Source organism: Tenrec ecaudatus, chromosome 1 (genome assembly GCF_050624435.1).
Source record: "Tenrec ecaudatus isolate mTenEca1 chromosome 1, mTenEca1.hap1, whole genome shotgun sequence".
Classification (NCBI taxonomy): Eukaryota; Metazoa; Chordata; class Mammalia; order Afrosoricida; family Tenrecidae; genus Tenrec; species Tenrec ecaudatus.
The window spans coordinates 143,516,814-143,543,020 of record NC_134530.1 but is presented as its reverse complement, the minus strand read 5'-3'; the positions used below and the strand labels follow the sequence as shown (position 1 = coordinate 143,543,020).

Here is a 26,207-nt window from a genome sequence, read left to right as displayed (position 1 = left end):
CTACAAGATGGGCAGACAGCTACCAGCAGCCCTGCGATCGCTTGTCGAGCCGCTGACTACAAAACACCCGTGGAGTAACCTTGCCTCCCATCCGAAGCAGAATGCCGCTAGAGGGAAAGGAGTCATTTCCAAGACGACTAGGCTGCCGAACTGTTCATGCTCCCGCTTGATGGACTGAGATACGTAGAATGTGTGCAAGTCAGAATCTCACTTTCTGGTTAAGAGAAGACCCCCAAACTCAACTGCCGTCAACTTGATGCCAACGCTTGGCACCTGCTGACCATGCGGCTCGAAGCCAGTGTCAGCCTGGATGCTGCTGGGGCTCCGTGCTTCATGGTTAACCTTTAAAAATCAAGCCACTTTCCCCAGTGGCCTTATATTTTGTGTGCCAGGCAAGGCTCTCCTACCACTGTTTGGTAGTGAGCGTCTCCACAGATGCTAGCAGGGCTGCTGGGAGCTGCTTGCCCACCTTTTTAGAGCCTGTGGTCCAGGGCTTTGACAACCAAAAGTGCTGCCTGAAGGAGCCCCGGCCCCAGCGCCCTTACTTACTGCCAGTCACCTCTAAGTAGCATCGAGGGCTGCATTTGGTTCCCTGAGCACTCCGAGCACAATTTAAATAATTCAGCCGCTGCCCCAGTTGTCTGTCGGAGATGAAAGGGCTGGATTACTACTGAGCTTGCACACAGCCAGCACTGGGTCTGGGGCAGTGGCAGCATGGCACACTCTGGGGGAGCCCCATGTGGCTCCCTGCTAACAGAGATGATGTGAGGAGACCCCATGGGGCCGTGCCAGCCTGTCCTCTGGGGCCGCTCCAGATAGGGACCAAGGGCGGGCCAAGTGGCGCGTGCAGAAAGGAGTGGCGCTTTCCAGTGGGGCTGCCAGGTCCTGGCCACTGCAGAGTGTTTCACAGCTTCCCTGTCCTCTATTGACGCCCCCCCCCCAAGTTATGACGACCCAGAACGTCTCCAGACCCTGTCCCAGTGCCCCGCGGGGTCGGGGTGGGGACTGGCGCAGCACAGAAGGCGTCTTCGGAGGAGCCTGATGATGGAGAGGGTGAAGTTGGTTACAGGAGAGAAGAGCATTCTAGGAGGGAGCATTGTAAGCAAGTGGGAGAGACAGGCCCGGGAGGTAGGAGTCAGTCGACCAGTCTGACGGACTGGAAGCCCTCCCGTCAGGCAGTAGGGGAGTGTGCACACTACTGTGGGGAAGAATCGGTCTGCACGGCTGAGGTGTTTCAGCCAGTACCTGGCGAAGAAGCTGAGGTCTGCTTGGGCTTTTATAGCTGGGGCTGACCTCAGCCATCTTGACCCGTGTGTCCTCTTTGTAGGGGATCAGCCAACACCATCTTCTTCACCACCTACGTGAATGGCTCCTGCAGTAAGTACATTTTCACGTCAGAAAAAGGCGTCCGGTCCACTCAGGGCAGACTGTGTTGCGTTGTAAGCAATTCTTCCATTCTCCTAAGCTCTAACAGCTAAAGGTAGATGTTTTCGTTTTTAAGTACAACCAAATGACTCCACTGCCCAGATCAGCGAGAGTACGTGCTGCGCATAGAGGCAGCGTCCTCAATTTTTGAGTTACCTTTGCCGAAAGCAAATTTTAGGCAGCAAACACTCACAAGTTGAGGTGCAGGGCGGCACCCGCAGCCTTGCGTGGATGGTGCTTGTGCTGGTGGAAGTGCTTGCTTGCCAGCCAGGGGCGCAGTGTCAGAGCGGAAAGCGGAATCTCTCATGTACGCTCTCACTCAGCAAACAGTCGGGCACTACCTGTATCTCAGGCAGCACACCATACCCCAGGCCTTCTCGGGGTGCTTCAACTCAAATAGGGGAGTCAAACGAATGAGAAAAGCAGAGTGCAAACCAGACAGCCTGAAGCAGGATGAGATCATTCAAAGGATTCTGCGGAGAGGCCAGGCAGCCGGCTGCAGTGACCGTGAGGGTCAAGTGCAGCCCTGCCTTAGGGCCCAGTGACCTGTGGGGCTTAAAACCTCGAGTGTGCGTTCCGATGTCTGAAGCCACATCAGTTATACTGTCCCCTGACCAACGGGCATGGGTGGAAACGTCTTTGGGGATAAATTATGAGCATTCCTACGTGTTTAAACTAGGGGTCCACTAGTCAGTAAAATGTTAGTTAATGATATGTTTTGTTTAAGAAGCTGACCTCGGGGCAATGGAATTACGGAGAACTTCAGACTTGGGAAAAAGCTTCAAGACCATCGGGGTGAAGATCTACTCGTTTGGCCTTGGCGGACGCTTCCTCTTTGCCTCTGTGATGGCCGAGAAGGTGGGTGCTCCCCGCTCCTGGTTCAGATAGTGTCTGTGCACACGCTGTGTGCTGCTCCGTCACGTCTGACTCCCAGGGACGCCGTGTGACAGAAAGACAGGAACCACAGGGTTTCCTCGACCATGCTCTTCCCAGGCACAGATGGCCAGGTCTTTGTCCCGCAGCACCGCTGACGGTTCAAACCACTGAACTCTGGGCTAGCAGAGGAGAGCCTAACCACTGTGCCACCAGGGCGCCCTGTGGCCTCTGTGACCGAGGAGGACTCCCCAGAGGTGGAGGCCTGTCTCAGCTTCCTTCTTCCGAGCAGACAGCCAGGTCTTGTCCCGTGGAGCTGCTGGCTGGGGTCACACCACCAGCCCTTCATTGTCAGCCAAGCGCACCATCTCTGTGCCCCAGGGCCCCGTGGGCCTCGTTTCGGCAGGTCCTCCACGTGTCGGTGCCGACGGCGTCTTCTCTATGCAGCTCAGTGTCATGCAGCAGTTAGTAGGGCAGCGGTTCTCAACCTGTGGGTAGCAACCCCTTTGGGGGTCGAACGACCTTTTCACAGGGCTCGCCTGATTCATAACCGTAGCACAATGACAGCGATGGAGTAGCAGCGGAAAGAATGTGATGGCTGGGGGGGGTCACCCCCACAGGAGGACCTGTATGAAAGGGTCGCGGCGTTAGGAGGGCTGAGAGCCGCTCTCTTCATCGAAGTTGGTGAGCTCTGTAAACGGCTGTTCTGTTTGCACTTGGGCTTCCTTGGCTATGAACAGATACTATTTTTAAATTGACTGGCTTAGTAACTAGTGATCACAGAAGTAGAAATGGGTAACATTGATTGAGTACCGGCCATGTGCTACGTACGAGCTGTTCAGGGTCCCTGGCACCCAGCAGTGCACAGTGCACACATTCCTGTCCCTGGAGATGGTACTCAGCCAAGCCTGGCAGCGTCAGGAGAGAAGGACCGGGGTAGGCTCTGCCTGTTGGAGGAGGGTGGCCTGGGTGGGGCTCGGAGCACACCGTTGGAAGCCCGCAGGCACGGGCGTGCTCTGTGTTCCCTGGGCGGGGGCAGCGGAGAAGAGTGGTTGGAAATGAAGGGAGGGGGGGGCGCCACGGGCCAGATGATGCAAGGCCTGTATGGGTCATGACTACAACCTTGGCTTTTATTCTTCGTGTTGTGAAACATTTAAATGGTGGTGAGCTGGGGAAGGGTGTGGTTCGCCATCTCTTTTGGCAAAACAGGTGTCTGTAGGGGACTGGCTGGCTGGGTGGGTAACAAAGGAAGCCTTATGAGAGTGACCGGACGCTTCCCTATGCCCTGAGCTCCTAAGCGTGGGTCAGTGGAGAGTGGTGAGATTATGCCCGTGTTGTGAAGCATGGCGCCACCAGAATTTGCTGAGAGATGAGATGTTCTCTTGGTTCATTGCTGCTGTCAGAACGGGAGGAGCCAAGGGTACTGCTCCTAGTCTGTGTCCCTGGCAGCGGGAAGAAGGGTGGTACCATTTGCGGAAAGAGCAGACTGGAGGAGATGCAGGTTCCTAGGGGGGAAACCCAGAGCTCAGTGTTGGATCAGAGATGCCTGTCTAAATGGAAATGTCAAGTAAGCACTTGGGAACAGGAATTTCCCAAAATCCTAAGTGCTGTCTTTGGGAGGGATGCGTGGGCAGAGAAAGGACGTGAGGACTGAGCAAGCCTACCACGCACTCGGTCAAGGTTATCCAGAGAAGGAGACTCCAGCAGCGAGGCCGGGAGCAGGGGTTCCGCCCCGGGGAGGGAGGTGCTGCAGAGAGTGAGTCACGCGAGCCAAAGCGAGGCCGGAGGAGGGGGAAGTGCGACAGGATGCGGAGTTAGATGAATCCCAGAAGTGTCCCCTTGGATTTGGCAAAGTGGAGCCTCTTAGCCAAGCAGGTGCATTAGAAACGTGAGGGTTACAGGCCTACTTGGAGTGTGATCAGAGGCCATTGGAAATGGGGAAGTGCAGGGCCCTCTCTTGAGGAGCTTTGGGAAATCAGCCCTATGAGCTAATACTGTTAGCTCCGTTTCGTCCCTGGCTGGGGTCACCTGGGCGCGAATCCTGGGTGGTGTCACACTGCCCGATGATGAGCCAGCCTTCTGATCCACTCTCTTTCTGCCACTGTCCACGCTACTTGGGAGCTCTGGCTTCTACCTGTTACAATAAGACTAAGCATGGCCTTTGAGTTGCGCATCAGTGTTGTGTCACTGGGTGCTGTCGAGTCAGTTTTGACGCACGGTGGCCCCAAGCCTTTAACTGCTTAACTGCCAGATAGGGTGTCATCTTGATGGAAACGGGTCCCCCAGGGTCACTGGGTGTGTTGGAATGGCTAACAATTTAGTCTGAAGCCAAGCGCTTGCGTACCCGTTGTCTTACCCGCACCATAAGCTAATGGTGCTTGTCTCTGAACTTTACAGGGTTTGTAACCTCGGGAGCCCTGAGAGTCCTTCTCGTACCCTGCTTACTCCGGGGGGTTAGCGGTCACACTCCCTGGTTGGTTCCTTGTGGTGCTTTCTGAACCTGCCGTGGTCTGGGAGGCTGCCACAGAGATGGGGCATGGCACATCTTGGCTTCCCACTGGTAACCTCCAAGCATAAGTTCCAGCTCCAATTTCCAGGCTCATAATTACCTAATTTTTTGAGTTATGACAAGATGGCCTCACAGGGCGGAGAAGGCATTCTGGAGGCATTGCAGCGGGAGACTGCTCGCCTTCCACGTGGCAGGAACGACCTGTGCTTGAATCCCAGCCACGGCACCTCTCCTGCCGCCACCGCCAGCCTGCCCGTGGAGGCTGTGCTGTTCTGATCGCGCTCACCAGGCTTCAGCAGAGCGGCTGGCCTAAGACTAACTAGAGGAAGGAGGTTGGCGATTTTTTCCAAAAATCAGCCAGTGAGGAAACCTTACGGAGCACAGTTCTGCGGTGACCCACATGGGGTCTCCTTGAGTTGGAATCGGCGCCACAGAAATCGGTCCCGGTCCCTCCAAAGACCCCAGTTTTCATTTAAAGACTTAACCCGAGCAAGCATATGAGGATGGCTAGACAGCGAAGTTAGTAGCGGTCCCATCACACCCTTAGCCCTCGTTCGAGGAAGTGGGCTGTCCGAGCATGGCAGAGAGCATCCACGGGGCCTTCCCAGAAGGAAGAAGCCACGGGGAAGCAGAGGCGGCCTGCCTTCGCGTAGAGCGCATGGTCCCTTGGCTGGGACTTTGCTGGAGGTTAGAGTTGTTTTGATAATTGGCGCTAGAACCTTTTATTTTTAACAGTTGTTCCCAGGGGAGAAATAAACAATGATGCTTACAGGTAACGATGCTCCTAGAGTGAAATCTTGTTGGAAAACATAACAGATCAAGTACTACATTTGTTCCAGGATGCAACAAGAAGGATCCACGTGTCAACAGATCAAGGGGACACGTGGAGCATGGCCCAGCTGCCCTCTGTGGGGCAGGAGCAGTTCTATTCCATTCTGGCTGCGAATGATGACATGGTATTCATGCACGTCGATGAGCCCGGGGGTAAGAGGTTTGCAGGCCAGAGGGCTGAGCTCTGAGCCCTGCCTAGACTAGCTTTCCTTCTTACGTGTTTGCTTCCCCTCGCACCCGTGGGGGTTTTTCCAGTGTCCTGCTGAATGTCCACTTTAAGTCTAGGTGATATGTAATCTCTGTTTAAAAGGCCGCTTTTAAAATGGTTTTAACTGTTTCTTGTGTAACCTACAGTCCTCGGCTCTACCAGCTGAGCTATCGAAGGGTGCCTGGTTTTAACTGTTTCATTGCCATAATTTGCGTATCGTGCAGATAGAGTACATTCTGTAGTTCAAACGTTATTGAAAAGAATTGTGCCATCCTCACCACGCTTTCTTGCCTGTCCTCCTAGCTCCCCATCTCCCACCGACCTCCCCTGCCATCACCTCAAGAAACCGTGCATCCTTTCTGTATAGATTTCATATAGACATCCTATCCTGGATTTCATACGAAGAACAAGATACAAAGACAAGAAGAGAGAAACAAAATAGCAACAACAGAAAGCCATAAACCCGGCAACAGTAACAAAATAAAACATTGAAAACTCTCAGCCAAACAGATAACAGAAATAATAAAAGCTAGCACACATTTTAAGTGGACCAAAAGGGAGAACAAATGAGAGGTTGTTGTTTTAACCTAACTACATCTGCGTTGGAAAATCCCCTTTCCCGTGCACTGACAGCAAGCCTACTCGCATCCCTGGTCAGTGGTCGGTGGGGATTCACCAGAGGCTTATTCCAAGTGGAGATCCTGGAAATGGATTTCACTGTCGAGCATAGCATTCTGTAAACTGGGTGCTCAGAATTCACGTTCTAATACAATTCCCTCCTCAGATCCTGGATCTCATCATTTGCAGTCCTTGGATCACACAGGCTGGTGTGCTTCTTCCTTGTGGACTTAGCTGTCACCTCACTTAGATGACTGCTTGTTTTAAGACAAGCATTTTAAACCCCAGACACTGTGATTTCTGACAGCGAGGCACCATCTGATTTCTGTATCACAATTTGCTGTCGGCCACTTGTTTCGACGATCTAATATAGTTGTGGGTATGCTCAGGTCCCGGAGAATAGTTTCTCAAACAATGACCCGGGAACTAGGACTGATTCTCAAAGCTGTAAGAAATATAAGAGATATTAAGAGCAAATGTTTAGATTAGAAACTCTTAAGAGCTCTTTAACAAAAAATGTATCTGTTGAATCTTTTTTTTAAGTTGGAAGTTAACATATTTACATTTATTCTAGTAATTAATTTTTATCCTATATACAAAACTGGTTTGTTACCAGTTTGAAGTGTGAAAAAACACTATGCTCCACCACAGATGAGTTTGAGAAGCGCTGATTTAGAATGCAGAATGCGATAGATGTGTAAGGTATGAATCTGCGCTGCCAAAGCTCGCCCGGGCCGAGTGCTCCAGCAGCAGCTGATCAATGTAGTCCACGAACTGAAGCTTGGTAATGGTATTAAAGATGTGCCGGAAGATCGCGAGCATTAGCCGTAATAAACTGTCAGCCCTGCAGCCACATCCTGAGGAGAGGCGGTCTGCGGACGTGTGTGTGGCTGGACTATTGTCTTTCCTCCCTGTCCTCTCCCACGGCTGAGTGTTTGTGTGGGCATGCCTGTTTCAGATACGGGGTTTGGCACGATCTTTACCTCGGATGACCGCGGCATTGTGTACTCCAAGTCCTTGGACCGCCACCTCTACACCACCACGGGCGGCGAGACAGACTTCACGAATGTGACCTCCCTCCGAGGGGTCTACATAACAAGTGTGCTTTCCGAAGGTGAGTCTGCGCTCCGCCCTCCTGCCCTGCCCCTTCGCTGCTCTCCCTTTAGCGGAGGTGGGAGGTCCCGCCCCCCAGTGGTGTCCCCTGACTAGCCAACAAGCCCACGGCGTGCAAGTTCCCGCTCTTCATTTAAATTAGTGATGGCCGTTACAACTTGGAGAACGTAAATCACAGAAAGTGGAGAGATTTTCCTTTTCTCCTTGAGGCGTCTGTTGTGTTGTGTTGTTCATACCAGTGGTCTGTGCTGGAAGAAGCCTGCAGGGTCTGCAGGAGTGAGCCTGGTTTATGGCCCCACTTCCTCCCTGCCCACATCTCCATCTTCTCCGCTTCGCTTGCTCTCCCCATTCACACCCGCCGCCTGCCCTTCTCCAAACGTGCCACGCTCCAGGTGTAGAGGTCTGCACTGGTTCCCCGGGTACTTGTTAGCGCTAGCACAGCCCTCCCTCTGTGAGCCCCGGCCTGACCCCCGTCCGCCGTGTCTCTCTCACGCACGCTCACAAACTCCTGATTTCCCTTCTGGCTGCAGGTTTTGTCCCTTAGTTCGTTTCTAACCTTCCTTATAAGTTACCTTGGCTAGTGTCTGTCTCACCTTTACTGGAATCGTATTTGACAAAGATTTGTGTCTGCCTTCACTGATAACTTTCCAAAGGCTCGGACGAGTTTCTTACATAGCAGGCATTCAATAAGTATTTATCAAATAAGTGAATTTTCCTGTTTTCTTCATTTCTTTTTCCTTGGAAAATTCGAGGCAGTTGTCTCAAAATGTAGCCTGCAACAGTTTGTATCATTAGAAATAGAGAATGGGGAAGAGACACGAGAAAGGGGGAGAGAGCTAAGAGTTAAAGGCTAGGGGTTAATGAAAAGTGGTTAGGAAATATTAATTCAGATTTACGTTCGCAACATTGAACTGTCGAGAGTCCCTCAAGTTAGATGTCATAGCTTGTCTGAATCAAGACGCGGGTGCCTGGGTGTGGTAAGGAGCTGCAGAGTAGCTCTTTTCAGGAGCATCGTTCTAGATGAATTCTCCAGCATCTGGGTCCTGCCCTGTCCAAGTTGGAAGCCACCTGAGATGTCCTATTTAGAGTTGAAAGTCTTCTGGGCGCCCTTTTCCTCTCCCGGCTGGTTTTCCCTGCATGCTGAGCCTGGGGAGGAGTGTGCTTGCATCTGTCCGTACAGCTCCGTGACTGAAACGCAAGGCTGCTAACCCCAGATGAGGGGGCCTGACGAAGTCACGCACTGCCACTAAACTAGCCACAAGGGAGGAAGACCTGGTGGTGATCCCTGGAGCTTTCAACAGCCCCCAAAACTCGTGTGTGTGTGTGTGTGTGTACACACATGGGGATGTCAAAAATATTGCTACAAAACCACAGAAACCATTTTAAAACAGAAATATCAAAATGGGAAGTTACTGATTCCCAGCCCCCCCTCGGTCTCAGTCCACATACATCTGGAGGCAGTGCGTCCACCTGAACTACAGCCAAGCAACAGTTCTTGTGTCTTTGAGGGGCTTCTCCGTGTTCTTTGCGTTTGGGGTGGGGAAAGGCAGGGGAGACCAGATCAGGCCTGTAGGGTGGATGGCATAAGGCTTCCCAACACAGTTCTCATAGGACCAGCCAAGAGTAGGCCGGGGTGTTGGCCTTGCTGTGACACCACTCCGCTGACCCTTTCCTCTTGAGCGCACGTTTCAGTCTTCTTAACATGCCCATGGCTTCCCCGTGCCCTTTGAGAAAGTCTACCAAGATTACCCCTCTTGAATTCCCCAAAAGAGTCACCGTAACCTGTGAGCTGGCCTATCTACTTTGGATTTAAGTGACCCAGCAGATTCCCTTGGGAAATACTGTTTTGATTGGAACGTACCGGTACATCGTCCTCATTGGCTTTAGTCTTGTTTAAAAGACTGATGGAAAGATCCGCTGTTGAAGCTAGCCAATCTTCACATGACACGCCGGGCGCCCGCCCATCAACCTGACAGCTTGCCTCGTAACCTCGGCAACGAGCGGCGCCTGGCCTCCGCTGCAGTAACTATTGCAGCAACGGGGAGCCCACCATCTCTGAGCCACGGTTGGTGTCTTCATTTGGGACAAGGTCGACAGTCTGTCCTCTCTCGGTTTATCTCTGAGGTCTTCTTAGCCTTCCTTAAAATGCTTGCATCTGCAAAATCCCTGCAGATGTGGGGCAGCATTCCCATAAACTTACTGGAGAACTTTTTAATAACTCGATATTCCACTTGCCACTTAAAACTTGCTATTAGCTCTGCTCGCAGTGCTGCACTGTTCGTTTTGTTTGTCGAGTCACCCGATGAGACTTAAGACACGCGCTGTGCTGCTGAGATCCCTTCAGCAGCCATGCACTTGCTGCTGAGCCACGTTGACACGCATTGTGTTTGCCGCAGGCAGGTGTGCACATGGAAGCGGGAACCGTAGGAGCAGTACTCTCTAGTTGCCCTTGTACGGAAGTGTACCCATCCGGGCATATTCACAAGGGTGCCCCAAACCAGATGTGATAAGAGAGGGACCGTGCATTTGGGGTTCCTTCCACCAGGTCAAACTGTTAATCAAGCTCTCTATTTAGAGGTTCTGAAAAGATGGTACAACAGTGTGTGGCAAAAAAGGCCTGATCTGTGGCAGATGGGGGACGGGTTTTTTTCACCACGACAATGCACCTGCTCATGCAGCCATCTCGGTGCCCCAGTTTTTGGCACAAAAAAAAAAAAAACTCCAAAAAAAATCATGCCTCTCTTGTCCCATGTACCTTACTCACCAACCTCACTCCATGCGACTTCTGTTTGTTTCTGTGAACGAAAAGGGACATGAAGGGGCAGTGATTTGGTGATGTAGAAATAAACGAGAGAGGAGCTGTCCTTCATTTAAACAGATGAGTGTGAAAAATGTTTCCAGAATGGAATCGTGGATTTGACAAATGTGCTAAGAGTAATGGAGAGTGATAAGACTGTTTTGTAAAAAAAAAAAAAAAAAATTAAACACACAGCTTTGAAGAAAAAAAATCCAGTTTCGGGGGTCCCCCCACATATGCATCTCAGTGGCTGTGCATGTATTCATATATGTACTAAACCAGACAGGATTCCCAGCTGCAGGTGTTTTGTAGGTGTAATCAAACTCCACATGGGATTGATTTCCGGGGTTGAAGGATGAGGACTGTAGTCTCATGGGCATTGCAGGTCATGGGCACAGTGCAGTTCATCGTCACGCTCTGTCTGTGTCCCCACTGGCGAGTGGTGTCAGGGTCTTAGTGGAGTCAGGAGAGAGGAGGAACCAAAGCCTCAAGGAACTAGACCGTGGCACAGTTGTCTACACACACCTGCGCCTCAGCTGTCTGGAGACCAGAACAACTAGATGGTGCCCAGCTGTCACTCCTGCCTATTCTCATCAGCGCTACCACAGGTAGATTCTGAGCAAATGTGAGGAAAGCCCCTCTTTTTCCTAACACGTGGGCACAGAGAGACTTACTAGAGTGTTATTGGGCCTCTTGAACCAGGAGGACTCCCTGTGACTATTGCCTTGAGATCTTCTTTAAACTTTAAACCCAAACCAGCCCCTGAGGTCATCTAGCTAACAAATCAACTCTCAGAGACTCACCCGTGAGTACTGTGCCCTTTTAAAAACTCAACTGTAAAGATGGCAGGGCATTACAGGGGAGCTAGATGGATGGAAATGGGACCACCAGAATGGAAATAAAGTGTGTTCACACGTTGTGAAGAAGGTAACCAGTGCCCAGTAATTTGTGTAGACATTGTCCAATGGGAGCCTGCACTGCTGTGTGACCTTCACCCAAAAGACAGTAGCTTTTTTCACTGCTCATTTCTTCACCAACCCTGAGCTGGTTTGTTGGGGTTCAAGCTTGTGGGTCCAGAGTTACCGGGATGGTGTGCAGCCTCGGGAGAATGAAAGCCTGCAATGCATCTGTTCAGTCTCGTTGTTCCCATCCAGATAATTCCATCCAGACCATGATCACGTTTGACCAAGGTGGCAGGTGGAAGCACCTGAGGAAGCCAGAACACAGCAAATGTGACGCCACCGCGAAAAATAAGAAAAAGGTTGGTTTCTCTGCGGCGGGCTGGACTTCGTGCTCGGAGCCAGCAGCATCCTGGTCTGCTCTCCCTGTGCTGCAGAGTGGCGTCCATGCTGGATGGGGCGCTGTCACTCAAATGGGGAGCAGAGAGGTGGTTTAGAATTTGGAGAATCGGAACTGTGGGGAAGGGTTTACTGGTTTTTGAAAGAAAAAGAAATCTTGAAGGGTAGCCATCTGTGTTCTTGGATGAAGGCAGGATGGAGGGGCGGGCTGATTAGTTTGGGGTCAGCTTGGCAGCTGAGACTTCAGAGCGCCTACCTACTGGAACCATATCCCAGCCACCCGAAAGCATCAGCTCTGTGGGCAAAAGCTGGTAGAAGAGGACCTTCCTTCCCTTTGCTCTGGAGCCTGCAGAGCTTCCACATATCTCTCGCCTCACAACGCTGCCAGGTCCATGCAAACGCAGTCACCCCTGTGGGTCTCCGAGACTGTAACTCTCTGGGGAGTAGAAAGCCCATGGAGCTGCTCCCATGGAGCTGCTGGTGGTTTCGAACTGCCGACCATGGGGACCACAGCACCACTTGTAGCCACTACCCCCCGGGGCTCTGTTCCAGGGCTCCCCGGTGTGGTTTAGTACATGTGTAAGCAGACACAGATGCCTCTGAGGAGAGATTCCAGGAATGGCAGGGCTTGACAGGTGAGAAAAAGAGAAACAGAAAATAAACTTTACAGAATTTCAGTGGAGCTAGGGAAGCATTGGGAGATTTCATCAGAAATTGTCGGTTTTCTTTTTTAAAAAATTGGTAGTTCCCAAAACCACCTCAGATTCCTGTTACTTACGTCAACACTGTGCTTTGTGTTTTGCGTGAGAGAAAATGTGTCTCCCTTCTCCAGACTCAGGTGCTGCGAGGCCCCGCTCTGCCTCTCTCTCTCTCTCTCTCTCTCTCTCTCTCCCCTCTCTCTCCCCTCTCTCCTCTCTCTCTACCCTCTCTCCTCTCCCTCTCTCTTCTCTCTCTCTTCTCTCTCCCCCTCTTCTCTCTCTCTCCTCTCACTCTTCTCTCTCTTTTCTTTCTCTCGTCTCTCTCTTCTCTCTTCCCCCTCTCCTCTCCTCTCTCTCTTCTCTCTTCCCCTCTCTCTTCTCTCTCTCCTCTCTAACTTTCTCTCTTCTCTCTACCCCTCTCCTCTCCTCTCTCTCTCTCTTCTCTCTCCCCCCTCTCTCGTCTCTCTCTCCTATCTTTCTCCTCTCCTCTCCTCTCCTCTCCTCTCCTCTCCTCTCCTCTCCTCTCCTCTCTCTCTCTTCCTCCCTCCCTCCCTCTCTCACCACTGGGCATGCTGGTGGGGCAAGCTCGTGCCTCTGGCTGGGGATGAAGGGTCTTGCCTGTCAGTCTCTCTTCTGCTGTGTTTTGGTTTGGGTTTTTGGCCGTCCTTGCCCACTTTATCACAGACCTCCCCTTGCTGCACGGCTAGTGCTCTCCCGCCCCTCCCGCCCCTCCCGCCCCTCCCGCCCCTCCCGCCCCTCCCACCCCCGAGGGTGCTCCAGCGGAGCCACTGTCAGGTGGAGCTCTGTCTGCAGTGTGTGCAGGAAAGGCAGCCAGGTCCTGTTCCCGATCCCTGTAGTATCTTGTATCCTGGCTGCAATAGGTCACGCGTTCACCCTGTGTAGCTGGGTGGACTCACACTTGGGGTCATGCAGAAAGGAAATGAAGGCGGACTGCACGGGAGGGGGGGGGTTGGGGGGGGAAGATACCGTATCATCAGATTAACAGCTACCAGATTAGTGCCCCCATGCCCGCTGGTATCAGGCGTGCCCCTGAGGGCTGGGTTGCCTGGAAGCGTGTCGAGAGGCTCTGAGGGGAGTAAAGCGCACCTTTGTCCCCACAGTGCAGCCTTCATATCCATGCGTCCTACAGCATCTCCCAGAAGCTGAACGTCCCCATGGCTCCCCTCTCGGAGCCAAACGCCGTAGGCATCGTCATCGCTCACGGTAAGGCCCCTGGCACGCCTCGCCATCACGGACGCAGTAGCGGGCACACTGCTGGCCCGGAGACGGCTCTGGCAGGCCTCGGGTGCTTTGGGTTCCTCTTAGACTTCCCAGCTTGGCCGGGTCTCTTCCCGGGGCCTTTGTGGTTCATTGCCATTGAGTCAGCACCGAGTCACGGGCCACAACCCAAGATGCCGCCCCACGTGTGCCGTGCCCTGGGTGATGGGCGCCACAGGCCTATCATTGTGGCGGGCGCATCTCCCGACCACGTCAGACAACAGTAGCATTCTCTTGTGAGCCATAGGGCTTTCACTGGCTAGTTTTCTGAAGCAAGCTGCCAGACCTTGCTTCCTACTCTGCCTTACTGTGGAAATGCCCTGAAACCTGCCCACGGTGAGTGGCCCTGAGTGTACTGGAAACCCTGCAGAGGGAGCTTCCAGCATCACAAACTGACAAGGGTGCCCCTTCCAGAAGAGGCCACAAGGGCAGTAGTCAGAACGAGCCCCCTCCAAGCCTTCCCTGGGCGGCCAGCCTGCACTGACCAGGACGTGGCTGTGTTGCAGGGAGCGTGGGCGACGCCATCTCGGTCATGGTCCCGGATGTGTACATCTCAGATGATGGGGGCTACTCCTGGGCGAAGATGCTGGAAGGACCCCACTACTACACCATCCTGGACTCCGGGGGCATCATCGCGGCCATCGAGCACACCAGCCATCCTATCAATGTGATTAAGTATGCATGAGCTCATCTCCGTCCGCTCTGCCCAGGGGAGGAGAGGGGATGGGACGGGTCAGTTCTGGAACCCCAGCTCAGATGTCTGCCTTCTGTAGGGCAGGAGGGCGGCTTCCTGGGGAGCCGAGCTCACTGGGCCTGAAGCAGCTACCTTGTAAAGCGCTAACTTCCCTTTACTACTGAAAACATTCATTCTCAGCAGAACCCCTACCCACTCTGCCCTCTGCTCTCCTTCTTAACTGAGAGCAGTCAACTGTAACAGAGGTGCCTGGCAGGGAGCCACACCCTCTGTAGGAGGGACATTCTCAGGGTGGGGTCATGCCATGGGGTGGCTTCCTGATGACCCACTGAGCCTGGGTCCTGGGTCATGATCTTCCTCCCTGGTGGTTTCAGGTTCTCCACAGATGAGGGGCAGTGCTGGCAAACCTACACGTTCACCCCGGAGCCCATTTACTTCACCGGCCTGGCCTCGGAGCCGGGGGCCCGCTCCATGAACATCAGCATCTGGGGCTTCACCGAGTCATTCCTCAGCCGCCAGTGGGTCTCCTACACCATCGACTTCAAAGACATCCTCAAGAGGAACTGTGAGTGTCTCCTCAGGCCTGGTCTGCCCGCAACTCGCAATGTCTCTTAGCTAGACCAAGCGGAAGCACGGGGAGGCTGCCGTGCATTCTGGCGGAGGGTGGAGCTGTGAATGGCGGCGAGAGCATTTCTGTGGGCTAGCACTGAAGGTCACGTGCAACTTCTCTGCTCACCACATGGAAAAAGCAACCAGGTGCAATAAATGTTAGTGACGTGATCCACTCAGTAAAATAGTCCAAAATAGAAGTTCAACATGTAAGCGATATTTTAAGAATCACTGATGATGCGTTTTACGTTCTTTTTTCCCAACTCAGTCTTCCAAAATCCAGTGCACATTTTACACTTTGATTTTACAGAAAGCCTGAATGTCGCGACTAGCCACATGGGGCTCAAGGCCAGCATGTCGGACAGTGTACCTGGGGACTGGCAGAGAGACCCGTGTCGTGGGTGCTGCTCTCCCCCTCTGCATTTAAGAATAATGGCCTGCTAGTATTTACTTAGAATAATTCAGAGCACCTCCGGGTTTGGAGGGCATTTCCACAGCAGGTCTTTGGCTTGAATGCCCATCGCCGGCCAGGCTCCAGAAGCCCTCACTGACCCTGTCCAAGCTCTGTAGCTTCAACTGAACAACCCTGGAACTGTTCCTAGTGGGAACTGCAAATGTATCCTGGAAGAGTTGCCAGCAAGCCCAAACCCCAACAGCAGAGATGCTGAAAAGTGGGGAGGCTGAAGAAGGGGGGAAGGAAACAGTGGCCACTGGCCTGTTGTCACGTGTTGGCAGAACAGAGCAGAGAGCGATGTGTGCATCAAAACACTGTGGCTTCATTCTGGTCCTGGCTGCCAGACTGGTCCTTTTCCTCCACCTGCTAATTCACTGCTTCCTGGGGAGGCAGAGCTCTTGGGTAGGGCCTTGCCCGTCCAGTAGCATGCTTAAGTAGGACCTAATACCCAAGGGCCTCGGTGACCCAAGCTCACTAAAGAGTCTGTAAGGGGCTGGCTTCAAAAGGCAATTCTACACTTATCCCTAAAGTCTTAACTCCTTGCCAGTCAAACAGCATCCGCACCTGCTATTGAGGAGGCTCTCTAAGCTGTTGACCAAAAGGTCACTGGTTGGAACCACCAGGAGAAAGGAGGTCGACTTGCCTCTGCTGAGACTAACCGCCTGGGAAACCCCGCGGGGCAGTTCTCGCTGCCCTGCAGGCTCGCCCTGAGTCAAGGTCAACTCCCCGGCAGTGAGGTGGTCTGAATGCTGGTCTTTGCATGCCCAGCGAATTAAAACAAGTGCATGGGCTTTAGGTGTCATTTTTCCAGGAGTAGATGACCAACCGCTGGGCACGGCTGTCATCAGCCAGCCGCAGTGAACTGGGCTAGCGAGAGAGTGCTTGCCATCCCGCGGTGGAAGCAGCCCATAGTGAGATGGAGCCCAAGCCCTGGGCCCATGGGTGTCTTATCCCGGTGAGGTCACAGCGTGAGACAACAGCCTCGGGTGGGAGGAACACTGAAGGCCCTCTGTCCGGCTTCCCACCAGGAAACGAACAAAGCTTGCCCAGTGCTCACATGGCTGGTGAGATAGAAGGAATCCTCCCTTGACAGGAAGAAACAAATGCCAGCCGCTAGCAGACAGACTGCTGGCAAACGCAGCTCTGTGTTTGCAATTCCGCGAGAAAGCAGTAGGCGGAGCCGAGTGCCCCGCTCTCCTGGCCTCTCCCGGCTCTGCTGCTGGTGGGTGGATCTGTGTGGGGCTGTGTCCCGAGCAGCCTGTCTGTCTTGTCTGTCCGGTAGGTGAAGAGCAGGACTACACCGTCTGGCTGGCTCACTCCACAGACCCCGGGGATTATGAGGATGGCTGCATCTTGGGCTATAAAGAGCAGTACCTCCGGCTACGCAAGTCGTCCGTCTGTCAGAACGGCCGAAACTATGTGGTGACCAAGCAGCCGTCCATCTGCCGCTGTACCCTGGAGGACTTCCTCTGGTACCAGCCTTCCTCAGCCTGGGGCTGGGGGTCTCCGGGGCCGAGAAGCGGGTTCATCCATGCCCTCCTTCCCCAGTGGTGGGGAGCTGTTGCAGCTGATCCACTAGGTGCAGAGAGAGGGAACCCCAACTCTCCAGAGCTGGGCAGAGTAGAGTGCTGGATGCCCGTAAGTAGTGATTGGGCAGAGTTGGCAACAAATCCCAGACTTCCTGACGGAGCATGGCGGGAAGTAGATGAAGCACACGTGGAGGAAGAGCCTCAGACAGCGACGACGGAAGCTGTGGGAAATGGCCAGACGACAGTGCCAAGCCTAGACTGAGCAGGAGCCGGGGGTCAGCAGGCTGGGGGCCCTGCAGCACCAGGCAGGGAGCATGCTGGTGTTGTGAGAAAGCAGAGAGGGCAGGGCAGCTGTGGCCCTCATGCTCTCTGCCAGGTGGACTCCTGGAGTCAGGACTGTCCAGGCTTAAGGTCAGGTCACATGGCCGGCATAGCGGTCTGTGTGGGTAGGGACCCAGCCTGTGTGCCAGGTGCCACAAAGCAGGTTGTCAAGGTGAGGGAGGCCAGAGGGGTCCCCAAGGCATGCGGATGATGCAGCGAGGCGAAGTGGTCAAGATGCTAACACAAAGGAAAGGAGAAGGAGGTGGAGGTGGACGGATTGAGCAGGAGCAAGGTGGATGTCATCGTTGCTCAGGGAAGGAGCTGGCACCGGTGAAATGGGAGGGAGGGCTGGGCTGATGGTCTCCTCCACATGCTGATGCAGCCAGGAAGTCCGGATGGGATGGAGATGCTGGTTGGGGGCTCGGCCTAGCAGAGGACACAGGACATGGCTACTTGGGGGAGACGCCATGGAGATGAGGTGGGGTGGAGGTCCGAAGGGCCCTGCCATAGGAAGGGTAAAAGGCAAGGACCATCTCGAGCTGGGGGCAACAGAGATGGGGGAGAAGGAAGGCAGAGACCTCAAGGGATGAGTTATTTGTAGCTAAAGAAATGAACTGCTAAGTCTCTCTGCTTCTCTGTGACGCCCTCTCTGTCATGGGTGCCTGGGTCCCCACCCTCTGCATCCTCTCCCTGGACCTGAGCAGCTTGGTTGGCAGGGGCCCCAGCCTTGGGGCTTCGTTCCAGGGAGTCCTAAGCAGCGTGCGGACACACACACACACACACACACACACAATTTTCCGTTGCCAGTAGTTTTCCTCTCTGCCTGGTTCCTAAGCGGATGTTCTTGAGAGGCTGCACAGGCCTTCCTGAGCTACCTTGTAGCCGCCCAGCCATCCCTGCCCCGCTGTCTTTTGGCGCAGTGAAACAACCCGTCCTTATGTGCCGTCTCTCGCAGTGACTTCGGCTATTTCCGCCCTGAGAATGACTCCAAGTGTGTGGAGCAGCCAGAGCTGAAGGGCCACGACCTGGAGTTCTGTCTGTACGGGAGAGAGGAGCAGCTCATGACCAACGGGTACGCAGCGCGCAGGCTGAGCCTGACGCTGGTTGACATGACACCCCCACCCCGGGCCTGAACGGAAGGCGGGCTAAGGGCCAGTTTTCAGATTTTGTTTCCAGACCGTGGGGAACAGCCTGGGGATGCGTCCCTGCAATCTGTTAACAAGCTTTCACCGCCTTTCAGATACCGGAGAATTCCAGGAGACAAATGCCAAGGTGGGGTGAATCCAGTTCGAGAAATAAAAGACTTGAAAAAGAAATGCAAGAGCAACTTTCTGAGTCCAGAAAAGCAGGTGCGTGCCAGTTTGATCCAGCTTAGCTGCCTGCGGGGCTTCCTGTCCTGCCAGGAAAGAGCACCCATCAGGCATCAAGACTTGTTCATGGCCAGTTCCCCTCTGCCGGCTGCCCTGTGGAGAGGAAGTTGCTAGCATCAACTCTGGTGGCTCGGATGCATGGGACTGAGGCCGGAAGTCACTAGGGGAACAGACCCCAGGGGTCTGATCCAGAACTGGCCAGTGGCACGAGGCCAGCAGTGGCCTGTAGGTGAGCCAGCCTTGCCACTGAGTCCTGTGCAGTGTGTGTTCAAAGTGGAACTCTGCACTCGGGTAACCAAGGGCTGGTTTTCCTGGAGCAGCGAGCTGTGGAGTGATGGCAGCTCGGCTCACCTGAACTGTCTGGCTGGGTCTTAGGGGATGGGAAAGAGGGCCCCTCAGGTACAGGAGCGCCAGCTGCCAGTGTGATGGGAGGCAGCAGACTCCAGACCCCAGATTCCTAACCTCTTAAAACGCCAGGTTGAGGGAGGCCGTCTCCGGTTCTGGGCCCTCGCATTTTCTAGGGGGTGGGGTTAGGAAGAGGATGGGAGGAGAGCGTGTGGGGGTGTGTGTATGGAGGCATGCTCCTCCTCCTCTGCACCCCTGCCCTGGACACCCGGGATCTGCGTCCCTTAGGGCGTTTACGTGCGTAACTGCACAGGACTCCCACCCACAGGGACAAAGCCCGTCCCAGAGCCCAGCTCCGCCTTCTCTTGGATAACATTGAAAACACACACTCCCTATCTCCCACCCTGAGACAGGTAGGTCACAAGCTGTGTTATATCGCATTTATTTATAAGCTGCACAAAATCCACACACACACCACACCACTCCTAAGAAACAAGTTACACGCACTCACACAACAAATTGCCTTTGCTGGTGTGCACCGGTGGCGGTGCAGCCTCTTGCCACATCATGAGCCCGAGCAGATGCCAACCACCACTCTGTCACAGCCCGTTTGCACCCCACACTTTCACTCAAAGACCGCAGCGGCAGCGTGGAGCTGTGTGTGACAGTGACGTTTGAAGCCACCGCGTGTGTGAGTGTGAGTGTGTGTGTGTGTGTGAGTCTGACGGCCGCAGCGCAGTCGGAGCTCTGCTCTCCCTCTGCCGGCTGTGAAAGTCTGCTGGAAGCATCAGGGCAGGTCCTCTTGGGGGCTGGAGGCGTATCATCCATCAGTCAGGGCTGAGGAACGGGCCGAGGGAATGAGCCGTCGCTTCAGTTCAGATAAATGCTCTGTGTGCGTGTGTTTTGCTTCGTCAAGAACTCCACGTCCAGCTCCATGCCGATCATCCTGGCCGTCGTGGGGCTGATGCTGGTCGCTGTCGTGGCAGGCGTGCTCATTGTGAAGAAGTACGTCTGTGGGGGAAGGTAAGCAGCGCGGACGCGGGTCGGGAGGACTGGCCACGCGGCCGACAGGTCTGCCCCTGGCAAAAGCTGGCCAGACCCAGGGTCTGTCCTGTGCACAGGCGGCGGGGGCTCTGGGGGTGCTGCTGCCACCTGTGGGAAGCGGGCCTCTGGCAGGGGGCAGGGGTGACGAGCTGCCCTCCCCAGGTTCCTGGTGCATCGCTACTCAGTGCTGCAGCAGCACGCGGAGGCCAATGGGGTGGACAGCGTGGATGCTTTGGACACGGCCCCCCACACCCATAAAAGCGGTTACCATGACGACTCAGACGAGGTGAGCCGGTTTCTCCCGGGGGTGATCCAAAAGTCCAAACAGGAGTGATTCATTCAAGGTTAGGCGGGTGTGAGAGAGGAGCTGCAGCGTCTTGCCTGCAAGCAAGACTCGGGAGTTTTGCCCTGAGACGGGGTGGTTTTGTCCTCCGAGGGGCCCCACCCTGTTGCTGCCCCTACCAAGCACGTCTCTCTCTTTAGGACCTCTTGGAATAGCTCTTCACGGAGCTGGGACCACGCACGCTCGGGCCACCGCACCCCTCCCTGTGGCTCCGCGGTGGGCAAATAAACTTCCCGCGGCGAGGCCCGCTCTGTTTCTGCTGCTTCCATCCAAGCCAAAAGGACCCGCGCTAGAGAAACGCGCCGCAGGGCGGGCAGCCCTGAGCGAAAGGCGAAGTCTTTGAATTGTTTTACCTTTTAAGTTCTGTCCTTTTTTATCTCCCCACAAGATACGGGCTGTTTTTGCTGGGACTTTGCCTTTTTTTCTTTGAAGGGAAATGAAATGCCATTTAAAGGGAACGTTCCCCAACCCCACTCGTGGTGTGCTCTGTGGTGGCTGCCCCGCGGCTTGCTCGGTGCTGCCCCTGGGCCCTGCTGGCCACCCTCAGAGAGCCGCTGCGGACACAGCCATGGCCTGCAGGGACCGGCCTGGCCTGGGACGCTTTCCCCATCTAAAACGGCCCGCTCTGCGAGGACAGCACGCCAGCTCCTCACACCGCCCCGGCCCCGAGCCCCCGGGGACCAGCGACACGGCAGTTTTTCTCTTCCCTACTGAATTAGGCAATACCCTTGTTAATTGCCCTTTGGCAACTAACTGGACCTTGTGCTTCCAAGATATTAAATCAGGAAAACTTTAAAGGGCAATATGTTTCACATGGGGCAGGGCAAGGGGACGGCAGAGAATGGACTAGATTTAGCACCTATTAAAGGAGAAATGCTTAATTTATTCCGAGCTCCCTCGAGCCTTGCTCTGTGTGTGTATGTGCCAGTGGACAAGCTTCAGGCTTGCCCAGGGTGGCTGCCCTGGCCGCCTGCTCTGCTCTGGGATGGACCGCACTCTGCGCGGGCAGCCCTGGGCCTGAGCAGCAGTCTGCCTGTTTGGCACCTTCTGCGGGATGTTGAAAGTGGCTGCCATCCGCTGCCTTCAGCTTGCCTTCCCGCCTGGACCCCGGACGCAGGGTGTGGCCCATGGGTAGGCTTCAGAAGGCAGCAAGCAAGCGAAGCTACTTTGGTGCCCAGGCTCGCCTCCTCACGCCGCCTCCCAGCTTGGCCACATAGTGTGTTGGCATGAAGCTTTGGGCTGAACCAATGGAGAACTCTCTCCCAGCCCGGCCAGTGCTCTGGGTTAAGGTCACAGTTTAAATCAAAGCAAGTTTCCCATTGCACGTTTTCCCACACGGACTCAGTTCGAGGACGCAGCGGGAGTGGACGTGCTGTCCTGGAAGGCTGCAGCAATGGCTTTGTGTGCGGCTTGGATATGGCACTGCAGGCGCTGGGCACAGTTTCTCCCAGGAATTGTGATTGGGACATTCTCCCTGTAGCCACCATTTTGCTGGTAGTTCCCACGGTGGCAAGACTGTGCCAAATCAGCCCTGATCAGAAGGCCTTAGCAAGAGGGTGACAGCAGCCGGCCGCGGGGGAGGGAGTGGGTGGAGAGCTTTCAGGGACCATCAGCTAGAGACTAAAACTAACTTTTTGTGAAGAGAATTCCTATCTGTTAAGGCAAGTACAGACTTTCAGGAGAGGTAAATTAGCCTTGAGTGGTTTTAAATTTTCAAATAATTCCAAAGATAAAACCCAACTCCTCGACAGGGAGCACTGCACTCCCTTCCCCCTGCCCAGAAGAGGCCTCTCCTGTCACTCCATGCGGTGAGAGAGTGGTTATATGTCAGGCTGCTAACCGCAAGGTCAGCAGTTCAAAGCCACCAGCCACTGGGGGTGGGAGGATGAGGCTTCTCTACTCCTGTGAACAGCTCCCCGTCTGCTGGAAACCCTGAGGGAAGTTCTTCCCTGCCCTCCAGGTCGCCGCGGGTCAGTAGAAGTGAGTTTGGTTTGGTTTTCCCACGGCTTGGCTGCAAAGGGCAGTTGAACTTGACAGCCCTTCCTCAGGGGGAGGGAGGGTGCTGCATTCTGCTTCTGTAGAGACTCCCAGCCCTGGAGACCCTGCTCTAGAGGGCTACCAGTGGGACATCACCGTGCGGTGACACACTGGGGAGAGGTCGTTCTCTAGCCAGGTAGGACAGGGCCCGCCCTCCCGAGGGAGCCCTGTAGGCCTCTCCCGGAGCCTTTGACTTGCACTATGTCACCAGGACCCCCAAGGTTCTTAGCAGGTGGGAGGGCAGAGGGTGGGAGCTGTGTGGTAGGAGGCGGGCCTATGTGCGTTGTGAGCAGATGCCAGTTGGTGGTCTCCTCCTCACAGAGATGACGTTGGCGTTTGGTTCAGGGACTGGTTGGGATGTTTTCTTCCAGAAGTTGGCAAACAAAATGCCCACTTTTCGTGGCTACAGACACAAGCAGCAGTGGTTTTGACTCAGGCTCTTAGAAACCGCCCTGCAGGCGGCAACTCTGGGCTGTGGGTGGGCTCGGGAGCACCCCCTGGCTGCCGGGCACTGGTGGTTTGCGTGCTGTGAGCAAGCCCAGCACATTCCCCGATGGCTTACTCTAGGCTGGAGAGTGAAACAGCATCAGGAGAGCTTCTGAGCAAGGAGAGCGCTCGAATCTGGCCTTCGGGAGCATTTGTCTTGAGGGGAGAGCCTGGCCTATCGCTGTGGGGGGGGCAGAAGGGGCATCTTTCTTCAGGTTTTGGCAGTGGCACTTGGCATTATGGAAACAGAACTGACTCTTCAATCTAGATGAGACGCCCACCGTCTGTCTGTCCTTCCTGTCTGTGAACGTGCGCCCTGGGCCCCAGGAGCTTTTGGATTCTCCCCAGTTTGAGTCCCTGGCCAGAGGGACATGCAGGTGGTTCATTGGCAGGTGACGCTGTTGAGAAGTGTAGAGCCCTCTGACGGTGTGGCAGCTCTGCCGTGGAGGGCTTTCTGCCTGCCCCCAAACCGGCTACCCAGGGCCACCTCTCTGACTCTGAGCCCGGCCTTCCTCATAGCGACAGGGTGCACAGAACCAGCTCGGGACGTTCCGTTCTCCCCTGCTCCACCCTAGCTGGCTGGGCTGGCCTGGCTTCAGGCATTTGTTTTCCAGACGAACCGTCCAGGTGAAGAGAGACACACACCCCTCTCTTTTTAGAGAGAGCAGGAGAGTGCAGGCCCTGTGAGTAGTGGCCAGAGCCCAGAAGCTTGAAACTGCTCAGACTGGAAGGCACTCAGCCTCTCAACTCTGCCACCACCTTCCAAAGCAGCCTTTGGACAAAACCCAAGTTTAAGGTCTGTCGTGTGACACCAGAGTCAACAAGTGCCAGACCCTCAGTTCCATCTGCCCCTTTTTGTCCAGCTGGGGCAGGTGGGGGTGAGGGTGCCCAGAGGCCCACCCTCCTGGAGGAGAATGGAAATAGCAGGACGCACATTGGTTTCTCGGTAGCCTTTGGAACCACATTGTTAATTTGAACTTCTCTCCAACAATTTGCTGTCTGCACCCCCCCACCCACACACCAATACATTTTTAAAGCCTTCTCGTTGAAGTCATGTGAACGAACATGTTCCCTTGTGTATGCGTGTGTGCGCATATGTACGTGTGTGAACTGTGTCGTGTGCAAGCCAGTGCACCTGCCATCCTCCCCGTGCTCCTGGACGAGTCTGCCCACCTCCTGTGTTGGGCGCCTGCTCCCCCCTCCTGCACAGAAACGCTCAGGGTCCCCAATGCCTGTCGTGAAACCCCTACCCCAGCCCTCGTCTCTCGGTCCCTTTCTGAGCATGTGGTCCCTCCCTGTTCAGTCACGCCACGCCACCACCCCTCAGCCCCCAAGCTGTGAGACAGCCGCCTGCCTTCCAAAGTGTAAAGCAGTATTAAGACCATTACTGCATGTGCTCAAAGCACCCAAGTTTTCCGTTCCCTCGGGACAGAAAATTGCATGTGAGGTGGGATCAAGTTTCCGGGACCCATGTCAGTCCCACCACAAAGTCAGACACCCGTCAACCAAATGCCACGAAACAGAACAAAAACACAGCCATTTCCTTTCGCATGGTGTACATAGAGCTGGATGTCTCGACTCTGTACGGGCAGTTTTCTGTATATTTGCAACACTTGGGTTAGAAATAAAGCAGACTGGACTTTGGTACCTGACCTACTGAGATGCGTGAGCCCCAAGTCTGTGCATGCGCGTTCCCGCTTCAAAGACCAAACTCCGAGCAGAGAACACCAGTCGGAGAGCCAGTTCCCTGCCCTCCCCATGCCCAGTAAATGAACTGTGGGCCCACAACTCGCGCTTCCTGCGCTCCAGGCTCCCACGGCGCTCCCTCCCGTGCCCCCCCCCCCATTTGAGGCCAGCGTTATGGGCCAATGCCCAGAGTCCAGCAGTCACAGCCCACACCCAGGTTGCAGCCGCTGTACGTCTCTTCTGGGCCCCGCAACATGCAAGGGCCCTCCAAGCGGCATACAAGTGTGAGGGGGCTTCTGAAAGTTGATGGAAAATGGGCTGGAAGATGGGATTTTTTCCAAAAGCTTCTCGAAGCTTCCTCCTCCCACATGTTCCCCACAGCAGGTGTGAGGAATGAAGACACACTGAGACATTTAGCTTCCTGGCTCTCCATCTGCTTCTCTCTCTCTCTCTCTCTCTCTCTCTCTCTGCCTGCACTTCCTGGTGGTGCATCCTGCCGCGTCTGTTCAAGGACCTTCAAACAGTGCAGGTGCCTCTGCCAGAATGTTCCTTTCAGTGGGGGCTCCCGCCGCCCCCTTGAGCCTTTAACCCTGGGGAAATATATCCAGGTCGTACTTTGGCACCTCGGTCTGAAGTTGACCAACCTGAGTCCCTGATCCCAAAGAGCCCACCGTCTAGGGGCTGAATTTCTGCCCGAAGACTTTTGGAGGCCATCTGTGGTCTACCTAAAGCAGTGTTTCTCCACCTTCCTAATGCCGCGACCCTTTAATTCAGTCCTCATGGGGTCCTCCCAACATTATTTTCATTACTACTTCATAACTGTAATTTTGCTACTGTTATGAATCATTCGACCCCCAAAGGGGTCGAGACCCACAGGTTGAGAACTGCTGGGAAGTGATGCTCTTAAGATTTCCCGCCCCCAGGCATATGCATTTTACACCTGACTCCTTTACGCAGTCATTGCAGCAGAGGCTTAGGTCCACAGACTAGCCAGCCAGAGCTAAGTGATGTGAAAAGGGAGTGCGTCTGAGTGCCAATCCCCCTGGCTGGGAACTCAGCTAGATAGAGGGTTCCCACGGGAAATGGAGGCCTTCACACCAGCCCTGATGTGAAGCAAACCCAGCCTTCTAGCAGACAGCCCCTCCCTAGCCTCGGAGGCCCTGAAAGGAGTGCCGCTGGGGCCTGCATGTAGCTCGTGCGCTCACGAAAGTCCGAGGTTTGCGTCTACACAAAGGCCTGGCCGTCCGCTGCTGCAGATGCCGTGGGGCCCAGTTCTACGCCGACGCCCGGGGCTGCCCAAGTCCAGCTAGCCAAGGCGCTGGCACCTGTGCACTCTGCCAACCTCGCCCTGACTTCTGCTCCACAGCACGGTAACAGCAGGCTCCTGGGGCAGGCCGGGCACTCAGCAGTGCTCTGGCAGTGTGTGCAGGGATGCCGGTGTGTCGCTCAGCTCTGTGGGGTCAGGCGGAGTTGGGATCCAGGGCAGCGGTCTTTGCCCTCAGATTGGGGGTTAAGGAGAGAAAACTCAATCGTGTTCAGAGCTGCATGCTCCTGGAGCAGGGCAGGAGGCGCTTTGGATGGAGTGCCGTGGGGAATGATGGATTGGTAAGCCTGGAGGAGGTACACGGGCCCTTGAGTTTG

General features: G+C 54.7%; 1 protein-coding gene across 2 annotated transcripts in view; it reads left to right on the top strand.

The window, feature by feature from the left end:
- Window positions 1-24,532, top strand: part of SORT1 (sortilin 1) — an 82,894-nt gene extending 58,362 nt beyond the window's left edge. The window contains exons 7-20 of one of the 2 annotated variants that reach the window (XM_075559066.1): window positions 1,328-1,377; window positions 2,153-2,283; window positions 5,647-5,791; window positions 7,423-7,578; window positions 11,529-11,635; window positions 13,492-13,594; window positions 14,155-14,323; window positions 14,717-14,907; window positions 16,688-16,877; window positions 18,211-18,327; window positions 18,496-18,604; window positions 19,887-19,993; window positions 20,177-20,300; window positions 20,498-24,532. In XM_075559066.1, the coding sequence (XP_075415181.1) occupies window positions 1,328-1,377; window positions 2,153-2,283; window positions 5,647-5,791; window positions 7,423-7,578; window positions 11,529-11,635; window positions 13,492-13,594; window positions 14,155-14,323; window positions 14,717-14,907; window positions 16,688-16,877; window positions 18,211-18,327; window positions 18,496-18,604; window positions 19,887-19,993; window positions 20,177-20,300; window positions 20,498-20,512 (1,714 nt within the window). In that variant the 3' untranslated portion in view covers window positions 20,513-24,532. The remainder of the gene's footprint in view (window positions 1-1,327; window positions 1,378-2,152; window positions 2,284-5,646; window positions 5,792-7,422; window positions 7,579-11,528; window positions 11,636-13,491; window positions 13,595-14,154; window positions 14,324-14,716; window positions 14,908-16,687; window positions 16,878-18,210; window positions 18,328-18,495; window positions 18,605-19,886; window positions 19,994-20,176; window positions 20,301-20,497) is intronic. The other variant, XM_075559070.1, reaches the window with a different exon arrangement.
- Window positions 24,533-26,207: the final 1,675 nt, after the last annotated feature.